We start from the raw sequence: 25,465 nt of genomic DNA, 5'->3' as shown, positions 1-25,465 counted from the left end.
GTGATCCTGTAAGGTTCTCAGTGTTTCGCTTTAGTCTTCTCCTCAATCATTTTTCATATTTTTGATACTATCATACCACAAACTGTGTCTCATTACACTGGCCACATCTTTATTGGCCTCTACCAAAATCAGGTCCCACCGAGATTTGAACTCGGATCGCTGGATTCAGAGTCCAGAGTGCTAACCATTACACCATGGAACCACGGTGCACGCTGAGGAAGATCTTAGACACTCGTCAATGCGTGACATCAATTCTTACCACGGTGTTATATTATGTAACGTTTACAACAACAAAAAGAACACAACTATTCACAAACACACAACCTGCGGTTAAACACGTTGCATTATGGGATTTCCCCTCTGTGTTTATTGACTCCCTGATCAGCCTGAGCAGACACGTGCTTCAGTGAAATCATGACACATGGAAAATGTCACAGAATACCAGCGACACCTTCACTAACACGGCTGCAGTTTTTTTCCCCGTGGACCGTGAATGCATCATCATTAGTGAGTGACAGCCCACCTACAGACAGCACGGGCCTCGTGCCTTCTAACATTTCAGAAAACTGATCTGAAGTATGCACACACCTCACCCCGAGCTGTTTAACCTGTAGCTGTGAACTGATCACACTTATTACCTCGTGTGATGTGTGTCCGTGTGACAACAAGGCTGGATCAAACAGTGCGCGTTGTGACACATGTGGTGACGTCCTGTGTGTGTGCTGTATTAAAAAAGAGATGATAGAGGTCATGTTGCCACACTGTAAAACTACATTTCACCAAAAATGTGTAACCCTGGATGCTTCACGTGCACTTTGAATTCCTCCCAGCATGGGCAAGTGAGAATTCTGCCACGTGCCTCTTGGTTTCCAGTTCCCTGTGTGCATGTTGCCAACTAAGCACATGATGGAGGTCTATGAGTATGCCACTTAAATGGTAAATGGAGCCAACAAACAAGCCAAACACAGGGTTATGAGTTTAATTGCATTTTTACAGAATAACATATTTTGTATTGTGCGCTTTTCGTGCACAATTGATGTGTGTGTGGGTGTGTGAAGCGTTTTTTGAGTCATTTGTCGATTTTTCCCACAGTCCATGAAGGCGTCACCTGGTGCCGCAGAGATTTAAAGCCCGTCCTGTAATGAGAGAGGAGACACCTGCGGTTATTTCCAACACGCAGAGTCCGTGGCATCACCAGCGCTCAAATCTTCTTTAATCTCACCAACATATTCCGGTAAGTCATTATTCTCCATGCTGAATTAAAGAAGATCTCATATCCATGTTTAAATCTCTGGTGGAACTTTTTAAAGGTTGGCACGACTGCCAAAAGAGATGAATTATTATTAAGTAGCAATATTATGAAGGGAGTTTCGACGTGCGTAAAATGGCAACAGTGCAACACATACTGCTTAGTTTCATTTATCCTTGATTCTTTTTACACCGTCTCATCCGTTTGTTCTATCTTTTCTTAAATCAGGAGGAAGAGGAGAAGGTCAAGATGTTTCCTCTGTGTGTTTTGCTCATGTTGCTGTGTCTTCACTGTGGAAATATCTGCAGTGGTGAGTCTTCACTGTTTTTGTGAGGTTCATAAATCATGTTTGATTAGGTATGAACAATTTATTACACAGCATTTCAAATGGATTTCAATTTTAAACTGTGTTCTCGTCGCCTCCTGTCTGTTTTATGGAGGCTCACAGTGTTTGATATTAAATGAAAATATTGTACTGCGTAACACATGAATGAAACAATAATTCCAGAAATATTTCAAACTAAATTCATTATTATAAATGATTTTTAGGAGTTTGGAATATACTGTTCATAAAATAGACCTGACGTATGATTGTGAATGTTTTCTGTCTGATAAAGTGTTCAAGGATGGAAAATATTAAGTTAAGTTATTTAATATATAAAAGCTCTTTTGCTAGTAGTACCCTGAGCTCCCATTCTGGGCAGAGTCAGCTAATAGAAACGCTAGCTGCACAGCTAACTGAGCTAACGGCAGCTTGTTACTTTTGCCTCATTTTTTGGTGATATGCTGCCCTCTAGTTGTTTAAAGTATAAATTGGACAACTCCTACACATAGCTCCTTTAAAATAAACATTCAATTATTCAGTTATTGAATTCTTGAAACAGTCATGAATGTTTGTATTATATTGCTCTGTGTTATCTCGACTTATCTTTCCTTCCCTCTCGTCTCCCATCACATTTTATTTACTCTCTACTCTTAACTAATTTTCTTCTTTTTTTCGTCACTAACCTTTCATCCCCTTTATCCTCATTTTCCCCACTCCATCCTTTCCTGTCCTGACTTCACTTTCTTTAGTATTTGTGTCCTCACCTTTTCCATCCTCCTCTTTTTCTAACTGTGCCAAGCATCTCTGCCATCTCTCTGCATGATTTTTTCTGTCTTGTACAACTTCTGTTTTTCTGTCCTCCATTTCTTTTTGTCCAGCCATTCATGTAATGCAGATGGTGAACATTCAGGTGGAGTTTGGGGAGCCTGCCATCTTGCCCTGTAATGGCTCGGCCTACTTAGACGAAAAACTGGATCTGAATGTCCAGTGGGAGGCGATGGGGCAGGACGTGGCAATTCTGAGTGAAGGAGGGCTAAGCGTGGGGGACCAATTTGAAGTAAGTGCTGTGGGTGTTTCTTTGTTCGAGAAATATTTCTGATTTACACAGTCTCATTATCCATTCCAGGGCCGTGTCCTGTTGCACTCAGAAGAGAAGCTCTGGGAAGGAGACTGGTCTGTGGTCCTCGAGCACACAATTCTCAGTGACACTGACATGTATGAGTGCATTTTGCAAGGAAGAAAAACCATTTCGACAGTATGGCTCGAAGTCGTGGGTGAGTTGGAGGTTGAAGGGAGAAAAAGGTCCTTCTAAGTTAAGGATGTCATGGATGTCTAAGACTAGTCCTCATGAAGTCAAAATTGATGTGAAAGTGTTTTTATCACATATGTCTAGCACTACGTGTCAAATTAATCATTGACTTAATGTCTGTTTCTTCTTCTTCAAGCACCGCATGTTGAGCGCTCGCAAGTGGTGTTTGAGGGGGCCACGGTGTATCTACCATGTTTTATTCCGATCTCCAGAAACCAGTCCCCCAATGATCTGCAGGTCTGGTGGACCAGGAATGGCAGCACTATAGAGTCAACAACAAAGGAGGTATTGCAGATGACCCTACCCAACATATTGTAAATGCAATTACATTTTCATATATGTGTAATCATTTAAAATTAATTAATTGTAAATGTCTGAAATGTTTGGAAGACTTCAAGCCGTTATCACAAGTTATTGCATAGTAAGCAGTTACACCTCTCTGTATCCAATGCTTGACCGCATACTAAGACAAGAGGGCTTGAACTCTTCGTATTATGGCGCCCATTTTGAAATGTATATGCTGTGAAGGTGAAACCTTTCGCAGGTCTCAAACCATACCCTAAGGGCTAACTTCCTGCATTGGTATGGTTTACCTACCCAAAACTCTCTACTTTTACAGTTGCCAGTCTGCTGAGATTCCATAGATATAATTAAAGGTAGTCCTAACACTGGGAGAAAGGAGGCAGCTAGTTTCTCAGGACAGCTAGAACTGGTTGGCAGGTTACAAGGTGGTCATCCATCTATCGTAGATCTGTACTTTAACTTAACAAATTGGATTGGATGGATCCAAAAGGTGATGTTAATTTCAAGGTGCGTCTTCTAAAGGGTTGGGTTACTTTTGATCCATCAGTAGGATCCAGAACTCTCCATTCATGCCAGGTGTTGCCCTGGATTTCATCTCAATGTATTTTGCAGTGTGATAATCTCAGTTTTGGACAGGTGTGTCAGTGATTCTTTGGAGGCAATGCAATCCACATCAGTTCCAACACTACATGGTCTTGTCTTCAATCAATCCAAAAATGTCACCCTGCTGCTCATCAAGCTCCACTGGCTACCTTAACTAATGCTTGCTTACAAAGTAGTCTCCAGTTCTGCACCCACCTACTTGAATGCCCTTACATAGGCATCTGTTAGCTTTTGACCGTTGCACACTCCACTAAACGATGCCTGACTCTGCTTTTGATTTCCCTGAGCATAGCGTGGCAGAGCCAGGCGTCTTTCATTGGAACGCAATGGCCCAGAGATATCATATTCCTATATTGTTAAGTTAAAGTACAGATCCACAATCGACGGATGACTACCTTGTGGCCTGTCAACAAGTTCTAGTTGTCCTGAGAAACTAACTGCCTCCTTCCTCCCAGTGTTAGGACTACAAACTCCTGTAGACCCAGCTTTTCAGAGAATACCTCCTCTCATAGCACTACCAACAACTGACCATGCTAAATCTGTCCCCTCTAGATCTGTCACTTGATTCTATGTGAGTGGTACTTATTGCTGCCCTAACATGTCCTTGTTGCAATGTACCTTGATTGACACAACACTTCAACACTAAAAACAAAATACTCCAAAACCCTGATCCTACCTGCAATACTGTAAATGTAACTGTAAATGTAAACTTGCAGTTATAAGCCACAGACTGAATAACCACAGAAAATAGTAGAATGTAGACATACAGTACCATATACAGACCTCAGATTCTTATACAGCCTTTATGACTTTACACATATGGAGTACACAGATATGACTATGCCATGTTCCACTTGATGCTGTTATTTATATTTAACGTTGACCGCCTTCTGTATTTTGTTCATTTACATTTGACCATTTTTACTTACAGGCTTTGATTCCTACCACTTTGGTGTATAATTCGGATCGGGTTGCTTTGTTGGATTACACTAAAGGAGAATTGTATCTTCATATAGACTCAACAGTTATGAGTGACAATGGAGAATACAGCTGCTTGTATAAAACCAGGTAAGTTCAATGGACTGTTTGTCTGCAAAATTAAATGTAGGTTATTTTTCTTGTGGCAAATAAGCAGCTGTTAACCTCAATACTTAAGTAGTAGTAGTTAGTTATCATATATATCTGGAACCCTAATAATTTTGACAAATATGATTATGTCCTTTACATTTACTTTTTAATAATTCATAACTTAAGGATAACCACAGACACAGCATAGAGAATTCAGTCAGTTTTCAAAATAATACTCCCTGTGTTGGCATGTTGGACATATTTTGATGGTTTGCAATTGCCTGCAAAGGTTACAATGGATTCTGTTTTACGGGTGCCAGCTGCAGCGATGGACCAAATAAAAAAATTGTTTGCATCATTAGTCACTTTAACACACAAACATGAGAAAATAACTTACCAACCAAAAATACCAAGCAAACCTCCCTCCAATGACATTACTGGCTTTTCAGGGCCTGTGGTCGGTTCCAGTAGTGCCAAACCACAAACTACAGGTAGGGCGTTCAGAGGATGGATGGCTTTCCTAGGTATACTGACGATAAGATGGTTTCTGTGCACTTTCCAAAGTACTCACCATCCAATCACCTAAAAAACGTGTAAACTTTAGATTTTTTCTAATTTGAATAGCTGCCCAACCAAAACATGTATTGTAGATTTATATCTAGATAACCTTAACCTCACAATGCTGAGCTGCACTTAAATAAATTTTCAGGTTTCTGATGATTTATATCACTGTGGGGTAAATCCCCATCCCTGTGCCTAATCAGAAACTCTTTTGTTCAGTTACTGGTAGACGGTTCTGTGTAGATCTAAAATATATTTCAACATCATCATCATCAAATTTTATTTGTATAGCCCAAATTCACAAAACACCTTTTGCCTCTGAGGGCTTTACAATCTGTACAGGGAGTGACACCCTCTTTCCTTAGACCTTTGGTTCGAGTGAGGAAAAACTTGCCCACAAAAAACCTTTACAGGGAAAAAAGGTGAAAGAAACCTCAGGAAGAGCCACAGAGGAGGGATCCCTCTCCCAGGACGGACAGACGTGCAATGGATGTCACGTGTACAGAACAAATCAACACAACCATATTGTACAACTACAATGACTGATAAAATGACAATGAATTACAATGAATGATAAAATGATTACAGTATCAGTGGAACCTGTGATAGAGATAGAGAGACACAGATGCACAGCAGCAGCAAATCATCAACTAACTATAAACTGTAATGGAGATATGGTAGCAATAATGACAGTAGTAATATGTGTAGTAGACGTCATGCAGGACCACAGCAGCAGCCACGATCCATGAGAACTTGCTGGACGATACAGCACAGAAAGGGAAGAAGTTAGTTAGTAACATGCATTAACATGCATTAATGACACGTGTATGTTTATTTTTCTTATACTGTTAAGACTAATAGCCTTTATTAATTCTATTTTCAGAGATTCTGATGATCCCAAACCTGGGATCCCAGAGAGCATAATACTGGTTGTGCTGGAAACAACCCCTGCAGAATTTGGTAATCTTCATTCTTTTAAATGAAGCAACACAATATATTTCAATCAACAGACTTACTGATTATGAAAGAATGTTGTACCATCACACATATTGTGGGCTTGTGTGATATTAAACATAACCCTAAACAGTTGTTGTATATACAGTATATACAGTATATGTATTCTGGTCACTTTTTCATACAGTTTCCCACCCTGATGAGACAGCCACAGCAGCCACAGCAACGGAGGACTGGCTCAATACTACACATGAGTTTGCGATAACGTGGACAGAAGAGGTGACTGATGTCGAAACCACCGAATCCCCACTTATACCTGTTTTCTTGGAAGATTCCACACAGCCAATAAAAGGTGAACCTTGGCACCAATTTATACAGCAGTGGACCAAACATTCACAGCCAGAGATGTATATTATAAAGTTAGTAGGTGCTTGCAGTAGAAGAAGAAACTAACAATCTGGATAGAAAAATGGATGTTGTATCATCACCTGTCAATCAAAGTGACTATGCAGTTAATTCTGCATAACTTTAAGCCTTAATATCATTTTGATGTTTTTATAGTAATGACAGAGTCACAGCCAATGGAAGCCTTTGAGGAGACGGTGACATCATTCCCGGATGAAGGTGAGCAGCTATAAACATACTCAAAATCCATGTTATTTCCAGCATGGAGGAGAACGTTGATTACCATACATTACATTTATGCATGTTCATCAACATCTCAGCCACACTTGAATTAAAGACACTATATATTGTGATTTTGTTATATGTTCTTCATCCATCTACCCCCACCCCTCCTTCAAGATCCCCCGGAGACATCAACTGAGTCTTCCCAGTGGGACAATCTCCCATGGGTACGGATTGTACTCATCGCTGGAGTCCTGCTGGTCACAACGGTGGTCCTGTGTATTCTGGGAGCTCGAGGGAAAATCTGAAAGATACAACAAGATAGACGGATTCTAACTTCTCCCATTCAGCTGACCTACGCACTTGAAAGGGTTTGAGTCAGTTTCTCAGGAAGGAAGAAGAAGAAGAAGAAGGAGAAGGAGAAGAAGAAGAAGAAGCAGAAGAAGAAGGGGTTACAGTGACTGGGCTCACCATTGGGCTCACCAATCACTAGACCATGAACTGAATGTGGACAATATACAAGCTATCAATAAGTACACATTTGGGACTCTGTAAATGACTGACAGTAAAAGGACACAGTACTTGTAGGAAAGCATATGTCCATCAGTAAGAGTGTTTGTTTGTGTGAAAATATTTATTTATTGTCTATATAGTGGTTCTGTTTGTTTGGTCCACTTTAAATGGATGCTCAGGAATTTTAACAGGAAGCTAGGTGGCTTTGTGGATGGGATTTCAGGACCTTAAAACCTACCTTTGTTTTTCCATGACACTGAGGCCATGTTACTTATGCTATACATATATATGTGTGTTATATTCAACAGAAAATAAAAGCTGGTAAGCAAAATATGACAATTATTACTTTTATTATTTACAATAGACTTCTTTGGTCTCTTCTCCTCTGCCATTATGTCCATAGAGGCTGTTGAAAACCAGAAAACAGTTTGATAAAATGAATAAAATATGATCCAGTTTCACCAGTAAAGTTGGTGATCGTACCTGGAGAACAGACATACAGGGTGATGTCACCTGGCTATTTGAGAATTTCTGGTGTTTACCAGGTTGGCCATGTTTATGAAGATGGTGGCAAAGTTGGTTAAGACCAGATACTAGGGTCGGGTCCACTACAGAAGGCAGACCTCAGAGGAACTACTGGTTCTGTGAGTATTCATTCATATATTTTTGAACACGGAAGTCACATTATATTGTCCACTTAAGACAAAATGTGCCACAGTTTCCTTGACTTCACCCCATAAAACAGACTTTTATAAGAATTGGCAACCATGAACCCATACACTTTACTCCTGTTTAACTGATTTCTAACATGATTTCTGAAGACTGCACTGTTGAAGCACTGGTTCATGTTTGCTTAAAGACATATGACTGTGTCTGTAGGGTTCACGGGTGGATGACAGGAGCTGACACCTCGCTGGTTAGGAATGAGGAACAGGTGCATACAGCTGAGAATGAAATTCAATATAGAAATGACTCTGTGTGCCAAATTGTGCTGTGTAAGGCGGTCATATAAAGCATAGAACCCCTCAGCACCAACTCAATGAGCCCTATGGGAGAAGGGCCACTGTCAGGATACTGCTTTATATCACTTCTTTGACACTGATTGTTATGGGGGGTATGTGCAATGTTATCCTGACATTCCAGGGTAATTCACACCCAATAACATGTCATTCCTGTGACCTCAGCATGTGTTAAGGTCCTTAACACAGATGTTTAAATGTCACTAGAATTGATGAAGCCTCTTTAAATAGTGCAGAAACATATATTCACTGTCTCCAACAAGAAGTCCTGGTCTTCTTTGGCTTTAAATGAACGTCTCATCAATGTGGAATCAGTACCTTGTCTAAAATGCAACCTCAGATGAACCTCATACATATAGCGATGACATTATACAGGACATGTATATTAATAGAATTTGTTACAGGATCAAGTTGCACAGCTTGGTATACTTGAGAGAGTGATAGATGAGATGAAGCACAGTGCTGGTGGGGTCCAGACCCCCCACCCACTTTATAAACCAAGCCAGTCACTTTTTTATTGTCACAGGCCCCAAAATACATTCATGTCAGACTCTATGTGGACGTTATGCAAGAAACCTCTGAGAGGTTTGAACGAGTTCTCTAAGTCGGACTCAGAAAAAACTCTTTACAGCAAAAAACTGCAAATTTGAGTCAGTCACAAACTCTTGTTAATTAAGACATAAAACTAAAAAGTAGTAAGTGACATGGAGAGCAGACTTAAAAATGAATAGAACAAGACAAAATCTAGGAGACTGGGAGAAGCTTGCCACTTTCCTACTGTACATACAGGTCATACAGTACGACACACTGTCAGTGTGTATTTGGTGGTTTAATTTCATGTTGTAAAATTAGATGCCTTGATGTCTCATTTGTGTTCTTGCAGTGATGCTGTACATCCAGCAGAGGGAGTGTGTGGACTACAGTGTGCTGATACTTCATACACATGTTGGAAAGTGAATTTTATCATGTTGATTACATTAATTGTATGACAATCTTTTGATAAATGAAAGCCACTTAAAAGTCAGGGAGCCAAATCAGAACCTGTTCCCTAAATTAAGCCTTGCAGGCCCAAAAGAATCTCAGTGGTAGTTGGTTTTGTGTATCTTTGTGAGCCCCTGGTAGGGTCTCTCAAGACATGGAAGGGATCAGACAAAATGTGTCTCACAAAGACCACTATGAGGTGGAGGAGCTGCAGGACCTCACACAGATTAGGGAAACCAGGGTCCCATCGACTAAGGCCCAACCACTGGATACTTACTATAGCTCCCCTCCCCAGTCTGGCTCCAGAAGGGGGCCACGGTTTCCTTAGTTGGCACAGCATAAATAAAGGGCATTAAGCAGTCACCCGATGGGCCCACCACCAGCAGGGAAAGGCATAGGGCTCAGCTGCTTTGTCAGCCTTTTCCTTATGGAAAGGGTTAAATCCAAGTATAATAAGTATTTTATGAATTGCAAAGGATTTCTTTGAATCCCAGTGACTCCACAAGGTTCACATATGTGTTTTTTCTCACAAAATTTCAACAGCTGTGTCAAGTCAAGTCAAGTCAACTTTATTGTCATTGCTACTATATGTACAGGACATACAGAGTATTGAAATTTTGTTTCTGTGAAGTGATCTGCCATGAAGATTGATTGTAATCACTTTGGTCCACAATATTTCTTCACACACAATACCCAGTCTGTTTACTCCTAGTTATACATGATACCTGACAATCGTGAGAAATCCTTTTGTCTGACCTTCATCTTTAGTCAATGCAGTTATAAATGTTTGTAAGCCAGTAATACAGGATTAATACTGGTTCTGAATTGGTTGGGATCTGTCTTTGTGGTTTTTGTGCAAATCAGGTTGATTGATAGACGTGTGGTCCACCAAAGTCAACTAAGATCAACTCCTTGAGTTTGTTTCTGTACTTCCTGTTTTATTTTGTAGTTCCACCCGGTCTGGCATCTCCCCCTGATTTGTTTCACCTGTCCCTGATTAGTCTTGCCTGTCTATTTAGTTCCTGTGTTACCTTTGTTTCCTTGTCTGTCCATTGGTTGTTTGTTTGCCCAGTTTCTCTGTGTTCTCTCTCTGTGTTCCTGTCCCAGGTTTTTGTTTGCTGGATTTTATGCTTTCTGCTTTGTAGTTCTTTTATGTTTTTTTGGTTAAATTAAAGTGAGCTCTTGTTCACTGTCACCTGCCTGCAACTGGGTCCTTTTCCTCCAAACCCTCCCACTCCTGTGACACTTATATGTGATAATTATGACTGCTTTAAAGGGGCATCAGATTTAGAATCCTGCCCAGCCCAACCAACACAGTTGGGTTGATAGTAAACTAAAAACTAAGTTGAATTAAACTAGAATATTTCTGATCATACATGTATTAGAATCACTGGAATAAATCACAAAGAAACCATCCAAATATTAAAGCAACTGCGTAAATGTAAAATGCTAAGAGGAAGCATAGCTGGTTCCAGTACATATTTTCACAGAAATTCTTCCAATAATCTCCGCTTCTCATACGTTTCTCCTTCTTTTCCCGTAAAATCCTTCCTCCATCTCTCCTCCCCTTTCCCCCTGTCCCCTCCTCTCCTCCTCTTCCTCCCCTCTGCTCTCCCCTCTTCTTTCTTCTTTCCTGACGAGAAGCTTACTTTCACATTGCAGAATGGAGAAGAGGAGTGAGGAGTCACTGGCCTTCTCTGTCAGGGTCTTCACGCTGCAGGAGGAGGAGGAGGAGGAGGAGGAGGAGGAGGACATGGAGACACATGAGGAGGTAAAAACAGGCTGCAGGGCGCACACTTTTATCCAGAACTCTGTGACTTCATAAGATAAATTCATAAGAATATAGAGCAAGTTTATGGTTTAGAGATTTAAACTGTGCTCTCACTGATCTAGCATCAGTTCTAATCTGTCTAGCTCTGTAACTACTCTGTTCTGATATATTGCAATTTGATCCGATAGGTGTTTAAAAGGGGTGAAATAAATAAATGAAAAAGATTAAGATATTAAAACCATCTTGTTATTCTTGAATATCTTATTTGTAGATAGATAGATGCAATTTATTGTGTGTGATTTCTACGCTCGTGAGATAAATGAGATCCAGTCAGTGATCAGCTGCATTGAACCATTCCAAATGGATGAATCTATAATTTCACATCTCACTTTGTAACAGACGTTTAATTATCTGTCCTAAACTGTTTTCTCTCAGTGATTCTTTCTCATGTTAAAATGTCGACTGGCTTAAAAGGACAATTATGTGCTTAGTGTACATATTGTGGACACGATTCCCTCCCCTGTGTGTTCACCCTCCAACCTGTCTTTTTATAGAATAATAATAATTGAGTCATTATTTGGTCTGATCATAATAAAGTGGATATAAACTTTGTTTGGAAGAGAGTCTGATGTATCGTGGTTAATGTAGTTGTTAGGAGTGTTTTACACAACACATACAACACCACCACCACATGGAGCTATGGGCAGCAATCAAACCTTCATATCAGGGTAGATCCTATCTGCCCAAATTAAGATCATGATAGTTCAGAGCTTTATCAGTTCAGAGCTTTATTGTCCCTCCAGGGGAAATTTGATTTACAGTGACAATGCAACTTACACAACAAACAATAAATAGACAAACAGTGACATAGAACAATGACGCAAAGTAAAGCAACCAAAACTTGATTTAAACAATCCTAAATGAAGTTAGAACATAAGTGACAGAAGGCAAAAAGTCTATAAAAGATAAAAAGATAAACAAGTGCCACAAGAACAGTGCAATTTAAGAGTTGTGCAAATTAATTGCATTGATTGCACGTGGAACAAAGGAGAATTTATACCTATTTGTTCGTGCCCTAGGTAGCATGTATCTCCGTCCAGACGGCAGAGAAATAAATTCTTGCAACAATGGGTGGTCAGGGCTAGACAGGATGGACCGAGCCTTCTGTAGGACTCGTCTGTCAAAGATCTCTGAGAGACAGAGCTGCTGCATGCCAATTATCTTGTTGGCATCTCTCACAATTTTGAACAGACAATTTTTGTTTTTAACCGACAGGTTTCCATAAAATGAGATCAAGCAGAAAGTTAAAACTGACTCAATAAAAGATCTATAAAACAAAACCATTAAGGTCTTATCAACATTAAAAGATTTTAGTCTGCGCAGAAAGTATAATCTCTGTAGGCCCTTTTTACAGATTGCTGAAGTATTTAGGTCATGTGTCAAGTTTCTATCAATTATTGTCCCCAAATATTTATAAGAGTCTACCATCTCCACTGCTGTACCCTTGATAATGGTTGGATGGGCTGTATGTTGGATGTGCTGATATGTTGTGTAGTTGATATTAAAAGTAGCTACACAAACAAAGTGTGTGTGTGTAAACTCAGGAGCAGAAGGTCCAGGAGGAGGCGAGCAGGGAGCAGCAGGTCAGTGTGTGCAGACAGCGAGCAGAGCAGGAGCTAACGCTGCTCCTCACCACGGGACAGGAGGCTCAGCAGCTCACTGTGCAGGACGGTGAGCACACACACATACATGAACACACACCTGGTAGATGTGGTTTATGTTCATCTTTGCATAGTAGAGTTTCAGCTGTTTTCGTGGATGCAGGAATGAACTGTGTCTGATCCTGTGTATGTGTACTTTAAAACAATATGTTTTCAGCCAACAGAGCATCAGTCTTCCAATTTACTGTTTCCAAGGAGATGGACCGCTGCCAGGTGGGAGGACAGTCCTTCCTGGTCACTGTCGGCAAGCTGAGTCTTCTGCTGCAGTTTAAAACTCCAAACGGTCGGTACAGTACATGCTAAAATTCATACTGGTTATCATCATGAGGTTGTGGTTGTCATGTACAACCCATCCTGTCCTCTTTGGCTGTGCAGATATGAAGAACTTCCAGCAGGTGTTGAAGACAAGGGATGTTGAAGAGGGAGGCAAAGTTTGCACAGAAAGACACGAAAGAGGAAAGGAGGATGCAGAGAGAGCGTCGAGGAGACACCCGGCTACATCTGAAACAGGGGCTGAAAACAGCCCTATACAGGGCTACAAGGTGAGCCGCTCCATAACTGTGACTTTACAGGTTGTAGAAAAGTTTTTAAAATTTTTTTAGGTACAGTTTGCTTCGTGTATTTGTAGTTCCACAGCTGTCTGTCCCAGCAGCAGAGCCTGCTTCAGGACTACCTGAGGATCACCACCTACCAGAGAGCCATTTTAGTCAATGAGACTGACTTCAGAGACAAGGTGACTCCTCCAGACACACATGACTGTTCATGCAGAGAGTGGCTTTAGTCTGTTTGTTTTATAAAATGCCAATAAAAGTCAGTTTATATTGAGGATAATTCCAGTAAGATAGATCTTATTTTTGTAGTTTAGTTCATCCATCTGTCAGGTATGATCACTGATAAATATATTCACCAAGGTAACATTCATTTTGTCCAAAGCTTCCCTTCAAACCTCCAACCCTACCCTCCACCACCAGCTGAACCACAGCTGCCTATTACTTAGATCCAGTGTGTCAGATTTATATTGACAGAATATGCCTGAAATAAGAATTGTTCTGTTTTTGTTACAATGCTTACAATGAGACTTTTATATCCTGAGACCCCACAGGGCCTCTTCCACGTCCACCACTTTGAAGCACCATGTTTCTAATGTAGCCCAGAATGGACAAACTAAACATGGACTCTGGATTGACATTTTTCCCTTAAATGACAGTTTCCCAACTATGCTAGAAAGAAGAGGGTGAGGCCTCTAAATCCTACAGACAGGTCCTTTTAAAAGAGTTTGAACAGTCAGACAGACAATGAGACTGGTTGTCAATAGTCGAAAACGAAGATCAACAGTCATTTTTACCTGTAAACATCCATCATGGTACACTTTCAGGTGTGTTCACTGTCTGACCTCAGTCTGAGTATGTTTAGAGATGTCACCATGTCCCCACATCTTAACAGTTACTCTGGTGTGCACAATGTTATCATACTTGATAGAAATGTTAATGAAACTACAAAAATATGACAGATGAAGTTAACCTGACGAAAACACTTCAGGTAAAATAGAACCAGAGAGAAAGCTAACGTAACTGTGAGACTATAAGTCTGTGAGACTCAGTATAAAAGAGTATTAATGAGGAAAATAAAGGATGGGAGCATCGAGTGGTCTATAGTCATAGCATGGAACATCTCATCTCTCTGAAACATTCAGAACATTATATCAAAATCCAAAAGTGTGTGTGTGTATTTAAAACATTTCAGTTCCAGGTCTCCCTTTCTCTTCCTGTCTCTGTAGGTGGTTCTGGATGTGTGTTGTGGTTCTGGTATTCTGTCTTTCTTTGCAGTCCAGGCAGGAGCCACCAGAGTGTATGCTGTTGAGTCCAGCCCAATGGCCAAGTACACACAGGTCAGTAGATTTGCTGCAGCCTCCATCTTTGTCAGCTTCAAACTGCTCTTATTCTCTGCAGAAATGAAAGAACTGTTTGAATCTTTGTGACTAACCTGCAAGCAAGATTTGAATCTCCTGACTGTGAGCTAACACGCAGAGTTTAGAGAGTAATGTTATGTGTGTGTTGGCTTTGATTGAGCCTAAAGAAAAACCACAGCAATGCACTAGATAGCACACACACACATAGAGTACATACATCACATGCAGAGCGTGGCATTCTGGGGAGTTAATGGGTTGCGGCAACATCTGGCCCAGAGTTCAGGAGGATAGGGGCTGCAGAGACATGCTATACCGGGCTTAGACCGATATAAGGGGATTATGTCTGCCATGGATTAAATATTGAAAATTAGCGTGGTGTCAGCTTTACCTGATCTGCCTGTTCAGACATGAGCCACACAGCACAAAAGTCCAAAAGTCCAAAGAGATGGATTAGATTTGGATACTTGTCATGATGTTTTTTCCAGGTTTTGAGATGTCTCTTTCCAAAAACAGAGTCCCTGGAGACAAAACACACTGTCGACAGTTTTTATTGGTCATCCTTTCTGAAGAAACAGTCCCTATAAAACTGCAGACAGTGTGTCCTGTGGATTATCCACAGCAACCACAACATTGTTTCTGGAAGGACGTTGAACCGTTGAACTGACGTTTTCAGTGCTGTGGACGCCACCAACTAAATTCCATTAACCTCCTTTGTATCAGGCATAAATCTTAGAGACAGACATCTCAACACCTAGACAAATAGAACCAATCCATACATTGTCTTCAAGCAGAGATACGTTTAAAATCTTGAAATCAACGTAAGAGCCTGTAGCTTTTATGAATGTGCATTTCGGCAAGAAACATCCAACCACTGAGCATAAATTTCCAATATGTACACTGCTCATAGTGGACAGAAGCCAACCAATGACCCAGTTTGCTTTGGTCATTTTATCAAGATGTGTATAGGCCTAGTTGTACGGTGGTTGTTTGATAGATAGATTACTTCCTTCTCTATTCCAGATCCTGGTCCAGAGTAACTGTATGTCTGAGCGGATCAGGGTCCTAGAGGGGGAGGTGGATGAGGTCAGCTGTACTGACATGGTGGATGTCATCGTCTCTGAGCCAATGGGATACATGCTGCTCAGTGACAGACTCATGGAGAGCTTCCTGCATGCCAGAAAATGGCTCAAACCCAACGGTAGGATTCAGTTCAATCGTGATAATACTGATGGTTATTAGGAAAATGACAAGTAGGAAATGAAAAACACGGAAAGTACTCCATCACCAATCTTGGAACCCATCGGATCCCATCTGATGATGATTTAGCATCTGGGGGCAACAGCCAATAATTTGGACTCCGAAAACAAATAACAGTTATCCAAGTCAAGAACTCATCTGCAATCCGATTATCCACTTGATATTCGGGAATGGCGAGAAAGACACAGTTGTGCTTATCTCTGTAAACAGATATTTGCATATAAATGAGTATAACTTTAAAAATCATATTAAAAAGATAAACCATCATTAGACTGTTTAGGGACTGTATTTCAGCCAATGCGTTCTGCCTTTTTTTCGTTTCACATGGACTGTTGCAACCAAAGCCCACCCTAACGACTGAGTGTGCATAAACTATGAGATCATCTGAAATAATAAGAGCCTTCAGCCATCTTGAGGCCATGTCTTGCTGGGGGGACTTATGGCAAACCTTAATTAATGGAAGAGGAAAAGTTAGAGGGAAAGATACATTTAGAGACTTGTTTAAGACGTCAAACAGTGAGTTAGACTTTGACTATGGACTTTTCTTGCTCTTGTTTCTTGACATGGGACTTGTTCTTAATCTGAGACTTGACTTGGGGTTTATCTTTCCTTTACTTGGGACAAGTTTGTGTTCACTTGCGGCTTGCTTTGGGATTTACCTTCCTCAACATCAACTTTTCCCCAAGGCTCCCAAAAGTGTTATTCCAGCCATTGACCATGTCAATCTCTCTCTCTCTCCAGGTCTGATGTTTCCCTCCTATGGTGATATTCATCTGGCTCCCTTCAGTGACGAGCAACTCTACTTCGAACACTTCGCACGAGCTAGTTTCTGGTCTCACACACACTCATACACACACACACAAACACACACACTCTCAAACAAGCACGCACCGCCATAAATCCATGCATGAGGACGCAAACACACTGGCTCCCTTTCTTTCTCTCTCTCTCTCTCTCTCTCTCTCTCTCTCTCTCTGTCTCTCTCGCACAGACACACACGTTCCCAAGGCTTGACCCAAGTCAGGCATGTTTCCTGTTGGGTGTAAAACGCTCTGGTTCAGTCCAGTCCTGACTCATACAGACCAACCAAGGCTTTGACTGATAGCATCTTTTGTAGGCCGATAAGTTATTTCTAAAAATGATATTTGCACCACAGGAAAACACATTTAAGACTTTCTGCATAAGTTATGTTTCACGCAAATTTTTAATCAGGACACGGGAAGAAAATTACAATCTTGATCCCATACAATATAAACTATTAGGATATACTCAAATAAACATATTTTCATTTCATAGTGAAAGTGGATGTCGTATTTTGAGCTGTGTGTGTCCAAAAGGCAACAAGTAGATACAACACACCTTAAATTTCAGGAAAATTTAAGATTCCATGAACATATATAATATTCAATGACTTTCCATGGCCAACTTCCTTCACCTTAAACTAAAAGTTTGTTGTTAATTATGCAGATGTCCGGGTGTATGTCTGCACAAACAATGCAACCTCTGTTGTGCAGTTTGTTTGTGCATAAGTGTATGCAAGCATACCAGTGTGTTAAGTGTGTGTGTGTATTGCCATGGTCTGTGCCCTTCACTGCTCCACCACTATGTGGGGGTCAGGCTCAGTCAGCCTTGAGGAATGAAGGTAAACTATAAACTGATGTTGTTCACTCAAAGTATTTTGGCGGGGACACTGTGAGAAAAACTTTATTACTACTAATATAACTATCAAATATATTAACTAGCAGACATGTCAGTCAGCTGACTGTCAATATTCAGTGTTCATTCTTTGCTCGTCTTTCTTCAGGCAGCAGAGAAGTTTCTATGGAGTGAACCTGAATGCTCTTCACAGTCCTGCAGTGGATGAGTTCTTCAAACAGCCTATAGTGGTACGTGCTGTAAAACTCTATTTAACAGTGCTAACCTTGACGCAAGATCTGTTACGACATATCGTATTCTTTTCAGGACACGTTCGATGTGCAGATCCTGATGGCCAGGTCCGTCAAGCACTGCATCAACTTCATGGAGGTTAAAGAAGAAGATTTACACAGGTTAGACACACACAGTCTTCATTTTAAGCCCCCTGTTTAGTATTAGTTTATAACATACTGTAATGTAGTTGTAAGTAGATGTGGGGTTGTTGTTTTTTTTATAAGAAAACCAATCAATCCCACCATGGTTTGACTTGGATGTAATTTTATGGATCTCCTTTTATTAACTAGAGATGATATATTAAGTCCACTAATAACTTGAAGTGTGAGGATTTAAACATTGATGGTACAACACAAAACAGTGAAAGGATACCGCAGATAAATATGATACCTACAGAGACATATGATAAAATGCGTGTTTGTTTCCTCCAGGATGGAGATTCCGTTTGTGTTTACACTCATGCAGTCTGGTCTGGTCCATGGACTTGCCTTCTGGTTCGATGTGGCCTACTTGGGATCCAAGTAAGAAATAAAGAACTCAGACTGTCTTCCAGTTGATATGGGGAATATGATTAATACATTAGATCTTTCAAAGAAGTAATAGAAATCTGTTAAGACATATCAAACAAGTTAAGCTTTCTTCTGTGCATGCAGGTCAACAGTGTGGCTCTCCACAGCTCCCACTGAGCCTCTGACCCGCTGGTATCAGGTCAGATGTTTGCTTCAGACGCCACTCTTTGCCAAGGTAGGACAAACATTGTCTGGGACCGTCCTGCTGACCGCTAACAACAGGTACACGTGTTTTCTCTGGAATTGCTGAGGTGGACAAAACATTTAATTACTTTGTGATCTGTCTTATCAGTTTGGATCAGAACAGATCAGTTCTCATGGAAGTGTAACCAATAATCATGAACATTTACCTTTTCCACATTCCAGGCAGAGCTACGACATCCACATCACAGCCACAGTCGACCAATCAGGCTTCAGATCTGGAAACATCCTGGACCTCAAGAACCCTTTCTTCAGGTTACAACTTGTTCCTCTCTGATACATAAAATACCATTACATTAATATAAAACTGGGTTAATAAGTCCTGCTTTTATGAAACACCCCACAAGTCAAACTCATTCTGTGTGCAGGACAGCATCTTGGTTCCAAAGCTAGAGACCTCCAGACCTTTGGCGATCAGAGGTTCGAGGGCGGGTCGGCTCTCCCCTCCTGGAAGCAAGGCGAGGAGAACAGAGGTAATGAATGAAGATCTATTAATGAATGATCAAAACACAGCTTGAATATTGCAGGCAGACAGAACAGCTTCATAAAAGATCCACAAGAGGGCAGCATGGAGCTGCTAATACTTCAGACCTTAATCTGAGCAATACTTCAAATCAAGCAATAACATCCACTGTGAAACATTAATAATGTAATGTATTAGTAGTTTTCTAAATGTACAATGTAGATGGACAGAAGTGAGTGCTATACTGAGACGTTTTAGGGTGAATTACTCACTTTTCTTGTCATTTCTGTTTTGTTGACACTTTTCTTTTGAAGATGGCTTTTTTTATTCAAGTCAGTGCGAAATAAACACAGCTTCAGTACACTTTAGTGAGCTGTAACAGCAGCTTTCATTGGTCAGACGTCATTGTCAGTGCTGTGAGTGTGAGTCTTTATTTACTGCATCAATATTGTATCAGAAAAAGTTTTGGAGCAGTGCAGCTAGTCAGTTCTGCGATTGTGAAGAGCACAATTTCAAGTTAAAGAATACATTTGCAAAAATAATTGTTGTTTTTTTCTTCTTCTTCTTCTTCTTCTTATTATTATTATCATCATGAATTTTCTCTTTCATCTCCAAAGGAACCTCATGAGGAATCATCAGATCCACTTTCACACACCACAACTTTGATCTCTCTTTAATAGAGGCTGTATACACACACACACACACACACACACACACACACACACACACACACACACTACATTACACATTCAAGCATGCACAAGGAATCTGTCATTTCTACACCAGCAGTTTTTTCTGTGCATGTATTTAATTCTCTGTAATAAAATGTTCCACTCACAAACCGTATTGACGAGACTCATTTTCTGCTGAACACACACATCATAAGAACTGCACAGTGATTACATTTAGTAAAGTAGCACATTAAGTTCTATGATGATGTGTTCACCAAGTGTTTGTGAAGTGAAGCATACATATACAAACATTTTTACTATAAATATATTAAATCATATTATAGTGATCCATTACAAACTTACATTAGAAGTCACTTTTAGTGTTATAATAAGAAACGTGTAGTCTGTTGGGAATTAATTACTGTCTAAATGTGTTTACTTAATCATACTTCTTGTGTACATGATACTGATATTCAAAACATTTCTATTTTGAACAGAAAAAGATATAGTCATGTAATATTCACCTAATTTCAGACATTAAGAATATTTCACCAGATCAGGTTATAGGCATTTGCTGATGGGATTTTTATGAACTGGAACGATTAATAAACACATTTTTAGAAGAAAAAAAAAAAACGTAATTAACGTGCTTTTATTTTGAAAACCGGAAACCCGGAAGCGCTGTAGTTGTTGTAGCCATAGACATATATACATAGACGCCGCATTGAGCGCTGAATTGTACGACGACGTCGCCGCCATATTGGATAAGGCAGATCTGCCCGTAAACTAATACAAGGAAATGGACTGAACTTCATAAAGCGCCTTTCTACAAAGTTCTTTAAGTTAATGCCTCTTATACACCCATTCACACACACACTGGGAAACAAACAGGCACCAGAAACAACGTATGTAACTTTTAAAGTGATGATTATAAATGTTTACTCCTTATGTGAGCACCAAACCAACGTATGTATTTTTCTAATGCTGAGTGTTTACAGCTACTAATGTGTGTAACACTGTTACTGTGATGATGAATATTGAAATATTTATAATTTAACATTTAATCTGTTTCTATAATAACTAGATCCTGAAATGTAGATGTGACATGAGGGTTTTCTGAATAAAGAGCACTAACGTGTACATTACACGTGAACATATATACATACATATAGTACACACAAACTGTGTGTGTACTATATGTATATATATATACATATATATACATATATACATATATATACATACACACACCCACACACACACACACACCACACACCACACACACACACCAATATATAATAATATAATAATATATATATATATATAAATATATAATATAGAATATATATATATAATAATATATATAATATATATTATATATCTAATACCCACACAGATGCTACATACATACCTACTCCATACTACTACATCATACAACATACCCTTTAAGGTGTAGTGTGTGTGTGTTATAGACACTGATTAAATGTTAAATTATAAACATTTCAATATTTATCATCACAGTAACAGTGTTACACACATTAGTAGCTGTAAACACTCAGCATTAGAAAAATACATACGTTGGTTTGGTGCTTACATAAGGAGTAAACATTTATAATCATCACTTTAAAAGTTACATACGTTGTTTTTGGTGCCTGTTTGTTTCCCAGATATATTAGTGTGTGTGTGAATGGGTGTATAAGAGACATTAACTTAAAGAACTTTGTAGAAAGGCGCTTTATGAAGTTCAGTCCATTTCCTTGTATTAGTTTACGGGCAGATCTGCCACATCCAATATTGCCGTATCGCGCCCAACGACCAACCCGCTCAATGCGGCGTCTATGTATATATGTCTATGGTTGTAGCTATAGCAGGACACAGAAGCCAATGTAGGCTCACGTGTGTGTGTGAGCAGAGTCCTTCTGTTTCATAACTTTCATAAAAGGTGTCATAGAGGTGCGTGAGAGTGAAGAGAGGATGCTGGCGACAGGAGCAGTGAGTACACACGAGCTAACCTGTTAGCCTGGCTGCATGCTGTAGCATTAAGACGACTTCCTTTAATGTGTGTGACTCTGCACCGAACTCCATGTGGAAATCTGTCAATTTAACACAGCATCGCCTTTTTCGAGGCTTCCCTTATGTCATTGTGTAAAAAACTGCCGCACATAAACACCTCATGGGTCACTCTTTAATTCGGCATGCATATTCATTTATTATTATCATATTTTAGGGTGCTACACCTCCTGTGTGTCCAGGTAAAACAGGCATATGTTAGAAGCACACTGAGTACACTGTGTGATGCTTTCAGGCTGTAACCACAGCGCTGGCACAAGTGGACAGAGAGAAGATCTACCAGTGGATCAATGAGCTGTCCAGTCCAGAGACCAGGGAGAACGCCCTCCTGGAGCTCAGCAAGAAGAGGGAGTCCGTACCCGACCTGGCTCCCATGCTGTGGCACTCATGTGGCACCATCGCCGCGCTGCTGCAGGTGAGTCAGGGAATGTTCTCCAGGGGTGGATGAGAGAGAGCAAAGAACCAGAAGCTTATGCTGTGTTTTCATCCTTTCATCCGTTTGCAGGAAATCGTCAACATCTACCCTTCAATCAACCCCCCCACTCTGACGGCACACCAGTCTAACAGAGTGTGTAACGCTCTCGCTCTCCTCCAGTGTGTGGCCTCCCATCCAGAGACAAGGTAACGGAAATCTCTGTCATAAGCACACAACAAATAATGACGGTGTGGATTCATGATCACGTTGAACACAGTCAGTTTCGTCCCCTCACAGGTCAGCTTTCCTGGCCGCACACATCCCACTCTTCCTCTACCCGTTTCTACACACTGTGAGCAAAACACGGCCGTTCGAGTACCTCCGCCTCACCAGCTTAGGAGTCATAGGTAAGAACTCTGCACTTCATCGTCGTCATCGGTGATTCTCCCATAGCCAAAATAAAATCCAAGTTATCTGTCTCAGCTATCAGTGAGTTATCGGATATATTGTGTGTACTGATTTGTAGAAATAATCGCGACTAATCGAAAAAAGAATCGACAGATTAGTCGACAACCAAAATAATCATTAGTTGCATTTATATGCCGGAGTTTTCCATCACACTTATGAACTGCGTGTTGGATGATAAAGGGTGATCCGTGATTGGCTCCAAACTAGTTGTGATGTCACAAATCCTACTGGTACATCCAGGGTCAGGTATGGGTGAGTACCTGAGTCACATCATTTCTTAGAATTTGCGATTTGACTGACTGTCAAACCAGATAATAAAAGAAAGGTGTATGGCATTCATTCTCTGTATGTATACGAGATCCTAATGGACGTCTCCGGTCAGAAATGTTTAGTCTGTCTATTGATCCTGTCAAGGTGCTTTGGTGAAAACCGACGAGCAGGAAGTCATCAACTTCCTGTTGACCACAGAGATCATACCTTTGTGCCTTCGCATCATGGAGTCCGGCAGCGAGCTCTCCAAAACAGTACGCTCACATGATTTTTATTCTGACCAACACATCCATGTATGAGTGTAGATATTCCCTGTGAAACAAAATCTTACTATATGAACCGGTGACAGGTGGTGTAATTGTTTTTTAGGTTGCAACCTTCATCCTCCAGAAGATCCTCCTGGACGACACCGGGCTGGCGTACATCTGTCAAACATATGAGCGCTTCTCCCATGTTGCTATGATTCTAGTGAGTCATATCTGGATTGTTAACATGTGACACGTTCGTTAGCAGTTTGTCTTTGTGTCCTGACAGTCTGTTTGTCTGTCTCAGGGTAAAATGGTCCTCCAGCTCTCCAAAGAGCCGTCAGCCCGTCTACTGAAGCACGTGGTGCGCTGTTACTTACGTCTGTCTGACAACTCCAGGTACTTTTCTTACTGAAAAACTGACTCCAAGTCAGTTTTGGAAGTGTTGAAACATACAAAGGATGCCTGATGTGTGTGTGTGTGTGTGTGTGTGTGTCTTTGTCCCACAGAGCCAGAGAAGCTCTGCGCCAGTGCCTCCCTGACCAGCTCAAAGACACCACCTTTGCCCAGGTCCTGAAGGACGACACCACCACCAAGCGCTGGCTGGCCCAGCTGGTGAAGAACCTTCAGGAGGGTCAGGTCACCGATCCCCGGGGCATCCCTCTCCCGCCGCAGTGACGTCCCTCCCTGCCGACCCCAAGGAACACCAGCAAAGAACTGCCTAACAGACGAGCTTCCATCATGGACACTGTTTTTATGAGAGACTCAAAGGAAAGGCTGCTGCCTGCTTATTTTTCTGCTCTCATGTATAGCCCCATGGATCCACACTTTGAAAGACATTCACATTTGTTGCCTCGCCACAACTGTTGTACAGATCGACAATAAATTGTTGCATAACAGATAACAGCTTCAGCATCTTCATTCAGCATGTTGTGGTAACTCTCCTTCTCCCATGGTGGTTATGAGTCTGTATCACCTGTAGGTGTGTGTTACTGCTTTACATGGAGGATCCCAGTGCTAAAGGATTTTAAGGTGTATGTGCATCTATCAGGTTAAAGGGTTGTGATCAGCAGGTGAGTCTCTTTCTCTTTGTTTGAATCTTTATTTGATAGTTGCAGCTGAAAGAATGACAGCAAGCTGTGGAAAAAGAAAGACGGGGGATGACATGCAGCAAAGCAAGCAGGTGGGATACTTGTTCTCTTCCTATTTATCTTCAGTTGTAGCAGCCCTTCAAGACAGAGCTCACTGCTTTGAGTTTGTTTTAGTTGGTCTTGAGGGCGCTGCATGTTGTTATCAGAAGAAGCGCTGCATTACATGTAGATGTTGATGAGAAATAAACAAATGCATTGTTCAAAAAAGCTGAATATAAAATCTGAATGTACCTTATCTGTGTATTAAGGTTCAGCTTCCCTGCGGACTCATGTTTTAACCTCATTGTATTTCGATCGTATGAATCACAACAACATGTGATTGGAGAATGTTATTTATTAAATTAAAGATATTCTTACATTATTACTACTGAGCCACACTTGTCATAATATTCCCCATTTGGAGCCATGATTGTAGCGTTTTTCACTTTTGAGATATTTCATCTCCTTTCACGATCTGCTGTCACATTATAGCTCAGATAGTTCAGCAAGGTTTAATTTGAAAAAAACACATTATAGCTCAGATAGTTCAGCAAGGTTTAATTTGAAAAAAAAATATTTTTCCAGTATAATGTTTTGAAATAAATCTATTTCATTTTTTTATTTATATTATTTTCTATCGATATGATATTTATATTTCACAGGTTTCTCCATGTACCACTAGAGAAAGGTCTTATCCCATCAGTAGTACTTGTACCACAGTTTGAGAAACGGTGTCCTAGTATTACAATCATGATGTCTTTTTAGCGCACATCGTTATATTTAATAATAATAATACATTTTATTTAAAAGCGCTTTTCACGGTACTCAAAGACACTTTACAAAGAAGAACATCAAATCATCAAA

General features: G+C 40.4%; 3 protein-coding genes and 1 non-coding gene across 5 annotated transcripts; 3 read left to right on the top strand and 1 right to left on the bottom strand.

The window, feature by feature from the left end:
- Positions 1–130: 130 nt before the first annotated feature.
- On the bottom strand, positions 131–202 carry trnaq-cug (transfer RNA glutamine (anticodon CUG)). Its single transcript has one exon. It is a non-coding gene; the product is annotated as a tRNA-Gln (tRNA).
- Positions 203–1,200: 998 nt separating this feature from the next.
- LOC109139869 (uncharacterized) lies at positions 1,201–7,828 on the top strand. Of its 2 annotated transcripts, none has more exons than XM_019264939.2 (10): positions 1,201–1,234; positions 1,478–1,559; positions 2,453–2,631; positions 2,701–2,848; positions 3,020–3,168; positions 4,721–4,857; positions 6,302–6,378; positions 6,560–6,724; positions 6,934–6,996; positions 7,177–7,828. In XM_019264939.2, exons 2-10 carry the CDS (start codon positions 1,499–1,501, stop codon positions 7,305–7,307), a joined length of 1,110 nt encoding a protein of 369 aa, XP_019120484.2. In that variant the 5' UTR covers positions 1,201–1,234; positions 1,478–1,498; the 3' UTR covers positions 7,308–7,828. The 2 variants fall into 2 exon arrangements, with proteins under 2 accessions (XP_019120484.2, XP_019120485.1); XM_019264940.2 differs by having other exon boundaries at positions 2,324–2,631.
- A 3,347-nt stretch (positions 7,829–11,175) lies between these two features.
- Positions 11,176–20,153, top strand: carm1l (coactivator-associated arginine methyltransferase 1, like). Its single transcript, XM_010745608.3, has 15 exons — positions 11,176–11,283; positions 12,888–13,014; positions 13,162–13,287; positions 13,380–13,546; positions 13,633–13,737; positions 14,782–14,892; positions 15,934–16,111; positions 16,912–17,002; positions 17,975–18,056; positions 18,133–18,218; positions 18,531–18,620; positions 18,753–18,890; positions 19,035–19,124; positions 19,238–19,342; positions 19,950–20,153. Exons 1-14 carry the CDS (start codon positions 11,176–11,178, stop codon positions 19,260–19,262), a joined length of 1,524 nt encoding a protein of 507 aa, XP_010743910.3. The 3' UTR covers positions 19,263–19,342; positions 19,950–20,153.
- A 1,664-nt stretch (positions 20,154–21,817) lies between these two features.
- On the top strand, positions 21,818–24,355 carry cnot9 (CCR4-NOT transcription complex subunit 9). The gene is made up of 8 exons (XM_010745597.3): positions 21,818–21,995; positions 22,309–22,488; positions 22,579–22,694; positions 22,786–22,895; positions 23,371–23,480; positions 23,596–23,694; positions 23,779–23,870; positions 23,981–24,355. The coding sequence occupies exons 1-8, from the start codon at positions 21,978–21,980 to the stop codon at positions 24,147–24,149; spliced, it is 894 nt and encodes a 297-aa protein (XP_010743899.1). The 5' UTR covers positions 21,818–21,977; the 3' UTR covers positions 24,150–24,355.
- Positions 24,356–25,465: the final 1,110 nt, after the last annotated feature.

Source organism: Larimichthys crocea, chromosome VIII (assembly GCF_000972845.2).
Source record: "Larimichthys crocea isolate SSNF chromosome VIII, L_crocea_2.0, whole genome shotgun sequence".
NCBI lineage: Eukaryota > Metazoa > Chordata > Actinopteri > Sciaenidae > Larimichthys > Larimichthys crocea.
The sequence above is the reverse complement of the archived record's forward strand: the minus strand, read 5'-3'. Positions and strand labels throughout refer to the sequence as shown.

What these genes read in the sequence shown, in the direction of transcription:
- LOC109139869 (XM_019264939.2), top strand. Translation starts at nt 1,499, where the DNA reads ATGTTTCCTCTGTGTGTTTTGCTCATGTTGCTGTGTCTTCACTGTGGA. An exon ending in AGTATGGCTCGAAGTCGTGG is followed by an intron (nt 2,849 to 3,019) that starts GTGAGTTGGAGG and finishes TTCTTCTTCAAG; the next exon opens with CACCGCATGTTGAGCGCTCG. An exon ending in TTCCACACAGCCAATAAAAG is followed by an intron (nt 6,725 to 6,933) that starts GTGAACCTTGGC and finishes ATGTTTTTATAG; the next exon opens with TAATGACAGAGTCACAGCCA.
- carm1l (XM_010745608.3), top strand. Translation starts at nt 11,176, where the DNA reads ATGGAGAAGAGGAGTGAGGAGTCACTGGCCTTCTCTGTCAGGGTCTTC. An exon ending in AAAATGGCTCAAACCCAACG is followed by an intron (nt 16,112 to 16,911) that starts GTAGGATTCAGT and finishes CTCTCTCTCCAG; the next exon opens with GTCTGATGTTTCCCTCCTAT. An exon ending in GTGGCCTACTTGGGATCCAA is followed by an intron (nt 18,621 to 18,752) that starts GTAAGAAATAAA and finishes CTGTGCATGCAG; the next exon opens with GTCAACAGTGTGGCTCTCCA.
- cnot9 (XM_010745597.3), top strand. An exon ending in CACCAGCTTAGGAGTCATAG is followed by an intron (nt 22,896 to 23,370) that starts GTAAGAACTCTG and finishes GATCCTGTCAAG; the next exon opens with GTGCTTTGGTGAAAACCGAC. An exon ending in GCAGCGAGCTCTCCAAAACA is followed by an intron (nt 23,481 to 23,595) that starts GTACGCTCACAT and finishes ATTGTTTTTTAG; the next exon opens with GTTGCAACCTTCATCCTCCA.